The 8,152-nt window shown below is 39.4% G+C and overlaps 1 protein-coding gene across 2 annotated transcripts; it reads left to right on the forward strand.

Moving 5' to 3' along the window:
• The first annotated feature begins 1,472 nt into the window (after window positions 1-1,472).
• Window positions 1,473-7,999, forward strand: rbmx (RNA binding motif protein X-linked). 2 transcript variants are annotated; one of them, XM_031736351.2, is made up of 10 exons: window positions 1,473-1,759; window positions 1,870-1,995; window positions 2,546-2,652; window positions 2,739-2,904; window positions 3,049-3,189; window positions 4,193-4,310; window positions 4,516-4,641; window positions 4,723-4,814; window positions 5,563-7,170; window positions 7,872-7,999. In XM_031736351.2, exons 2-9 carry the CDS (start codon window positions 1,887-1,889, stop codon window positions 5,877-5,879), a joined length of 1,176 nt encoding a protein of 391 aa, XP_031592211.1. In that variant the 5' UTR covers window positions 1,473-1,759; window positions 1,870-1,886; the 3' UTR covers window positions 5,880-7,170; window positions 7,872-7,999. The 2 variants fall into 2 exon arrangements, with proteins under 2 accessions (XP_031592211.1, XP_031592212.1); XM_031736352.2 differs by having other exon boundaries at window positions 1,474-1,759; window positions 7,064-7,170.
• Window positions 8,000-8,152: the final 153 nt, after the last annotated feature.

Genomic DNA, 8,152 nt, shown 5'->3' on the forward strand with positions numbered 1-8,152 from the left:
CCCAAACCGGTTGCAGCAGATGGCCCCGCCCCTCCCTGAGCCTGGTTCTGCCGGAGGTTTCTTCCTGTTAAAAGGGAGTTTTTCCTTCCCACTGTCGCCAAAGTGCTTGCTCATAGGGGGTCATATGATTGTTGGGTTTTTCTCTGTATCTATTATTGTACGATCTACTGTGCAATATAAAGCGCCTTGAGGCGACTGTTGTTGTGATTTGGTGATATATAAGTAAAATTGAATTGAATTGAATTAAAGGAAAAGCCTAGCTTAGGCCTGTTGCAGCATAATCAAGGGAAGGTTCAGTGTCACCTCATCCAGCCCTAAATATAAACTTTATCAAAAAGGAAAGTTTTAAGCCTAATGTTAAAAAATAAAAAGACAGTGTTTCTCCAGAATGCAACAGAAGAGGGGCCTGAAAGGTGAAAGCTCTGCCTCCCATTTTACTTTCAAATATCCTGTGAACCACAAGCCTGCAGTGAAGTACTCAATTGGGACAATATGGTGCTATGAGGTCTTTAAGATAAGATGGGGCCTGATGAGTCAAGACCTTGTATGTAAGGAGAAGGATTTCAAATAGGATTCTGGATTTAACAGAGCCAGTGAAGAGAAGCTCATATAGGATAAATATGGTTTCTGTTTCTAGTCCCTATTACCACTGTTGCTACAGCATTCTTGATCAACTGAAGGCTCTTTAGGGAGGTTTTAGACTTGATAATAACAAATTACAATTGTCCAGCCTAGAAGTGATGAATGCCCAATTTTTTCAGCAACACTCTGAGACGGGATGTTTCTAATTGTAGAGTTATTGGCACAAGAAAATGTATTTCTCACAGTGTTACTGAAAGCCAAGGTAATGCCACTGAGAGTTTGTATGGCCTATAGTGTAACATCAGTTTTATCTAAATTTAGAAGCAGTAAACTAGTGATCATCCCGGCTTTTATGTCTTTATGACATTCCAGCAGTTTAACTAATTGGTGCTGTTCATCGGGCTTCACTGCTAAACTGCATTACAGTGAAAATGTATGCAATGCATTCTAATGAGGAAAGCAAGGAAAATGTAATTAGAATTGGTCCATATGTAACTTTAGTGTGCAAAGAAGATTCCACATTTACATTTAAAAATCGGGATCTATTAGATAGATATGATTAAAATCACTGCAGTGCAGTTCCTTTAATACCTACAGCACTGACTAATCTCTGTAGTAAAATATTATATTCAACAGTTACGAATCTTGCACTGAGTTCTAGCAGGATATGCAAAGAGACTAGTCTAGTGTCAGAGGCCATAAGAAGGTCATTTGTAACCTAATACAGGTTCTGTACTATGATGAATTCTGACTGAACTGCTCAAATTATGCAATATATATTTTTAAGTGCGAGTAGTTTTGAACATGGACATTGGACATTATAGAATATGGAGTAATGCTTCTGGACTCTAGGCGGCAGCATCACAATTGGGGGCAACTGGTCTACGGGAAACGGAAATAAAGAAGAAGGGTGAGAAGGCGGAGAGAGGAACCATTTTTGTCGTCGCTGTAGCTTTCATAAACTCGCGGGGTAATGCAGTGTGTATGCATGCTAAAATTTAAGCTGTAATTTTTTTATATTCGCTTTTAAAGTAGCTTGTTGGTAGACGTAAAGCAGAGTCTTTTGTTAGTAGCGAAATACTTGTTAGCTAACGGGGCTAAAGAAGCAGCTGAAATCGGTAGCATTTTTATCGCCATTTTGCGCATTCAGTAGCTCCCGACTTTTGGCAGCAGAAAGGTAATGCAAAAGTAATGTGTGGCTGTTTATTTCAGGATACAGCGTTCCTTTTTGGTTTCAGGGTTGATGCTCATTTTTAAGTTAAATGTATGGTCTTTCTTTCGTTTTAGGTAGCAGACTTCGGAGCATGGCGGAGGCCGACCGACCAGGGAAGCTCTTCATCGGCGGACTGAATACGGAGACCACCGAAAAGGCCTTGGAGCAGTACTTCAGCAAATATGGCAGGATTGTGGAAGGTGGGAATGGAACCCCTTTTTGGCCATATCATGTTCAGTGCATATCCTGGAGTACTTCTAAAATTGCTCAGTGTTTGCTGTTTGGCGCCTTTATTCTAGCAAATGGGTGGTAGCGAAATACTGGAACAAATTGGAACACATTTTTATTCATCTGTGTGTATATTTAAGTTTACTGTTATAGCGTAGGGAAATCGGAATAAACCCTTTTTTAATACACTAACTTTGCAGCTTTACAATATTCTAAGTTATGTTTTCCACATAGTTTGTGACATTTTTTCCACTTCATTTAAAATGAATCCTGTTCTTCCAAACTCTAATGTATAACACTTTATTTGCTGTAAATGGCCGTATAGTCTTGCTGAAGGAAATAAGAAAAACTCTGAACCACAAAAGGGACGCAAAGAAACCGAAATTAGTCACTTTTGGTTATGGGGTGTCATAGAAGTGTGCCCTTATCTACTTTAAACTGTTAAAATGAGTCACCTTTGTATTTAACTTGGCTAATTGAACAACACAAGCTCACTTCTGATCATCAATTCCTTTATTTCAGTTCTTTTGATGAAGGATCGTGAAACAAACAAATCAAGAGGCTTTGCATTTGTAACTTTTGAAAGTCCTGCTGATGCAAAGGATGCCGCACGCGAAATGAATGGAAAGGTAAGTGATAACTCGAATTGGCTGTAATAAAAATAAAAAAGAATCAGCTAAAAAAATGTGATTTATACTTGTAATTCTTCTACCAGTCTCTTGATGGCAAGCCTATCAAAGTTGAGCAAGCTACAAAACCTCAGTTTGAGAGTGCTGGCAGGCGTGGACCTCCACCCATGCACTCTCGCAGTCGCGGGCCACCCAGAGGTCCACGTGGTTCAAGGGGAGGTCCTGGTGGAATGAGAGGCCCCCCATCAAGAGGTAATTTATTTAGTTATGTTTTTGGGTCTGCTCAGTTTGTAAATTGGAAGAATCTGTGTAATGATATAATAATCTCTGGATGGAATTTTGTTGCAGCTTTTGAATGTAGTATGTTAATATGTGCATTTCTTGTTTGTTTAAAAGACTACTATGATTCAGGAAGTGTAGAACCCTTCTTTAAAGGGATGTCATCCAGAGGCCCCCCTCCAATGAAACGAGGGCCCCCTATTCGAAATGGAGGTCCCCCACCCAAGAGGTCTGCCCCCTCTGGTCCCATGAGCAGACGTAAGTGCTTGTGCTCTGCAATATTTAAATGCAGGAAGTAGGGCTGCACGATTTTGCATAAAATGAGAATCACGATTTTTTTGCTTAGAATTGAGATCACGATTCTCTTTTCCAATATAAATATTTATTGCACTTATTAATTGCACATCAACTTCGTAACAGTTGAAACTGAACATAAAAACAATAAATAAACATAAAAACAATAAATGCCTCACATTTTGTGGTTGCCGCAAAATGTTGTACTGCTTGAAATTCCGTCTCCACCGTTGCTCGATGCTGTGTGTATAGAGCAGGTAGTGCAACAATAGAAAAATAGTTGCGGGACGGCACTGTGTAGCGTTTGTCTAGGGTGTTGATCATTTTCCTAAATCCCTCGTTTTGCACAGTGTTGATGGGAGCCATATCTTTGGTCAGGTGATAAGTAATATCCTCCGTAATTTCTTTGTGCCTGCGGGAGTTCGACGTGTATAGGGAAGCGCTGTATAAGGTTCCCGTTATTGATGTTTGGGTGGTTGACCGGGACGGATTTTCTCCTGTCACTTTCTCGTCAACCCTGACGTGTTCTCCGTTGTTTTTTCCCTGCCAATTTGAGGATCACACGGCACAGCTTCTGTATCACGTGGTATAAGGCTCCGCCCTTGTCATTTGTTGAGCAGAAAGAGTGAGCGCTTGTTTTCATGCAGATTACGTCCCGGATCAAAATGCGGTACAATCGTCATCGTCTTTTTTTTTTTTTTTCCTTTTTTTTTAAATCGTTGTCATTTGGAAATGAGATCGCACATAAGTATGAATCGAGATCGCGATTTTTCTAACGATTAATCGTGCAGCCCTAGCAGGAAGTGATGTGGAAGCAAGTACAAAAAAAAAAAGTTAATTGTACAGATTTTCGTCTCTAGATTTCATTTAGTATCTAGTTTGTGTTTCTCTTGCAAGTAACTAGGGATACTTCTGTCTCATAGTAATTTGGTGATTAATCTCATCAGTTTCTCATTATGTGTTCCAGCTCCCATGTCAAGGGACAGAGATCCCTATGGTCCACCTCCACCTCGCAGAGACTCGATGATGTCCAGAAGGGATGATTATCCGTCACCCAGAGATGACCATTACAACTCAAAAGACAGGTTGGTATTTTCATAATACACACTAGTGTGAACATACATGGCAAACCTCAAGATTGATATACTGTAACATGCTGATAGTTGCTGTTGCTTAGAACTATTGTGGTCATCTTTTTTTATATTTGAATTTTCTGTTTAAAAAGTCCACATATTTAACACAAATTTATGCTCAGGAAACAGAGTTGAGGTGTATTGTAATGTTTCACAGCTACTCCAGTCGGGATTACTCCAGAGATTCTAGGGACTATGGGCCACCTTCCAGAGATTATTCCTATAGAGAATATTCTAATTCCACTTCCCGCGATGACTACGGCTCAATGTCAAGAGGATACGGGTATGAGCCTGGATTGATACAAAAAGTAAAAACCTGAGGTCAGATCTCCCTTGGTTGTTAAGTGACAATTGCTTTTTGCAGTGACCGTGATGGTTATGGAGGAGGCAGGGAACCAAGAAGCTATATGGACCGTCCCAGTGGTGGCTCCTACCGAGACTCATATGATGGTTACGGTAAGACATAACTTCATGAGTGAAATGACAATGTGTAATCGCTGTGGCACAAAGAAGAAGTGCACAAATATTCAACCAAACCTGCCTTGTCCTATCACAAGATACTGCAGTTTTTTTGCATCCTCAGAGGAAACAACATAGTAATTTATTTTTTTTCTTTCCCTGACCTACAATCCAAGTTGTATATTTTCATACTACTAGAAATATTTTACCATTGGCATCTCCACTGAAAAACAAAAGTGTCTACATACCAAAGTCTGCATTACCCCTGCATTCATCAGGAGAATATGAGTTTGGCAATATCATGTATATGTCATGCACCTCAAAGTTTTTGCAACCATAAGGAACCTCAAAAATCCGTGGAAACATCCGTTGCCCGTTATGTGTTGTCCAGCAAAGTACTCCCTCAAGGAGTAATCTTCGAAAACCATCAAGACAACTGAAAACCTCACCCTAACCTACACTTGGATCTCTAAATGGAAAAATGGCTACTCAAATCAAAGGCATGCTGAAATGGGTACCACTGCCTATTTGTTCTGTGCTTGGATATATTACTGCGCATATCAACAAAATATCCATGTTAAGTATTAAAAGGGTGGAACATTTTAAATATGCCATCCATTAAGTTTTATTTATTTATTTTTTTGTCACAGAATGAATTCTATTGGCAAAAAAAATAGCACTTGACCGTGCAAAGAAAAATGTATAAATTGAACTTTGCCAATTACCTGAACCATTGACCCTGCAGGTAACTCTCGCAGCGCCCCACCTTCAAGGGGCCCCCCACCATCCTATGGTGGGAGCAGTGGAAGCAGTCGTTATGATGACTATGGCAGCAGTTCCCGGGATGGCTATGGCAGTCGTGACAGTTACCCCAACAGTCGGAGTGACCCATATCCACCTAGCCGTGGTGAGCGAATGGGCAGACAGGATAGGGGCCCAGCTCCCCCTGCCGAGAGAGGCTACCCTCCTCGTGACTCATACAACAGCTCAAGTCGTGGAGGGCCACGTGGTGGCCGTGGTGGCAGTCGAGTCGATAGAGGAATGGCTCGCAGCAGATACTGAACTGGACTTGGAAATGTCATTAAACCAAACGTTAGTCTCCATGCACACTTAAAACGTGTTTTGGAGGAAGGACAAACTAGCCATGTCTAAATTTGTGGAATCTGAAGCTTAGTTTTGAACTGTATCTTGACTTTCCCAATTTTTTTTTTTTCTTTTATGTGTAAAAGTTTTTTTTCTCTTGCTTATGTCAGTACAGTTACCAAGTGAGTGTTAGTTTTTTGTACTTTCAGTGCTGTTGAAATCTGCAATGCCCTATAAGTATGGCTTTCCTAATCTAATAAAGGTTTTAGTTGTACCATAACTTTTTCTCATCGATTTTTCAACAACAGACCGTAACAAATGTTACGTAACAACATGATCTCCTTAAAAAGGTCCTCTGTAAAACTTAGGTGAGTCTGCTAAATATTGGAGTGAGATGCGTTCATTCTTGCCACAAATGTACTTCCAACTGGACGCTACTGTTTTCAAGGTTAGGCAAATGTTACTGTCAAAATGTTCCAATGTAGTTCCTTGGAAATGGATTCATCACCCTAGAGCCATTTGATGGCATGCAACGACCAAATGCAACTCGACTGATAGTCAACAGCTGGTAAGCAAAGCAAAACTCTTTGTTTCTCATCTGTAAATGAGTTTCTCATTGTCCTGTATTGCACTCTCCAGTCAAAGGGCGATATTCAAGGAAACTTGGCTTCAAGGAACAAAAGGAAAAAAGGAAGTCGACTGAAATGAACCTTTTCGTTGTAGTCCATTTTCGTCACTCAAAATTGTCAAAAGTGCAGCAACATGCCAAGAAGTTTCTTCCCTTTTCACCAGTGAATGCTTTTAACACCCGTTTTACCAACTGAGCCCCAAGGCTCCTTTTTGCCCAACCAGTCATCCAACATCAGTAAAATGATTGGCAACCGTGCATTTTTACATCATGGGGTTATATTTAGTAATTTTTTTTCCTCTATAAACACCTGAAAGCAATCTTTAAATTAAAGACTTGGTATCAAAATCATTTCCTTGAGCATGCCAATTCAAACAATGGAGACCTTTGGAAGAGCACCATCGTCCTAACTGCCAAACCGAAAAACAATGAAACGAATGTACAGTTGGACCAAGGACGACAATATAATTTTCAGTTACCTCATAATACATAATTAAGAAAAAGGCACCATACTAATATGATCTTCTCATTGCAGGATGAACATTGCTTCAAGGCAATTGCCCTTTCAACATATCTGAATGTCTTCAAGTTGCTGGACTAGTTGAGCTACAGTGAATCTGCATAAGCATGTCTAACAGACTAGTAAGTCTTTATCTACCTGTACACAATTAAGATGGGATGGACAACCTTTACTGCTGAGACATTTTACAGCAATTTTGCCCCAAATCATGAACAGTGTGTTTACGTATTTAAAATCGATGTGAGCCTGTCAGCATTACTAATGATGTAAAGTAAAATCTTCAGTAATTGACTACAGTGGGCATTATGATTATTTTAATACCTTTTTGTATTTTCTGCATGTTAGGTATGTTTTTGTTTGCTTTACTTTTTCTGTAACTTATTAATGTAAAATGCATTTGTAAAATGGGAATTTAGAGAATCCTAGAAAGTAGAGCTATGCAGGGCACTTTGATACCAACCTGTTTTTGAAAATGGTTTGATATGCCAAAAGAATTTAGTTTATTTTTAAGATGCTAGGAGGAAAATAATTTGAGAAATCAAATATACTTCTGTACAAAACATTTGAACCTTTTTTTTTGTATGAGGTGCTATGAGGAAGTTCCTCAGTTTGGCCCACTAAATGCAACAAACAAAACTAAGTTGGTTGAGTCCTGTTGTGACTCTGTATTTTCTTTTTAGATTACTTCCTGAAAGTCCTGTTCTGGCTGCTGTGTATATTATTTTGTGTATAAGTTGTAAAATTATGCAAAAAACACCCAAGTTTGTTGAACAAATGATATTGTTGTTAAATTTAACTTTTGATGTCTTTTGCTGTCTTTCAGATGCTGGCACAGCTTTCTGTTCAGAGGTCGGGCTGAATCTTCGTATTGAGCAACGCATTGAAAGTGGGAGAAATGTACAGCCATCAAATGCACTCTGTACTGTTTTCAATAAAAGCTTTGAAGAGGTTTTCCGTTTGCTGTTTTGTTGTCCTGAAATTTAAGATTTTGGCCATGACATGATTAAACTTTTATTTTTTTAGCTGAGACACTCAATATCTGCAAATATCACATTTTCCCCATATGTAAGGCTTCCTGTGGCAGATGACCCATTTTCCATATCT

This window comes from Oreochromis aureus, linkage group 2 (assembly GCF_013358895.1).
Source record: "Oreochromis aureus strain Israel breed Guangdong linkage group 2, ZZ_aureus, whole genome shotgun sequence".
NCBI lineage: Eukaryota > Metazoa > Chordata > Actinopteri > Cichliformes > Cichlidae > Oreochromis > Oreochromis aureus.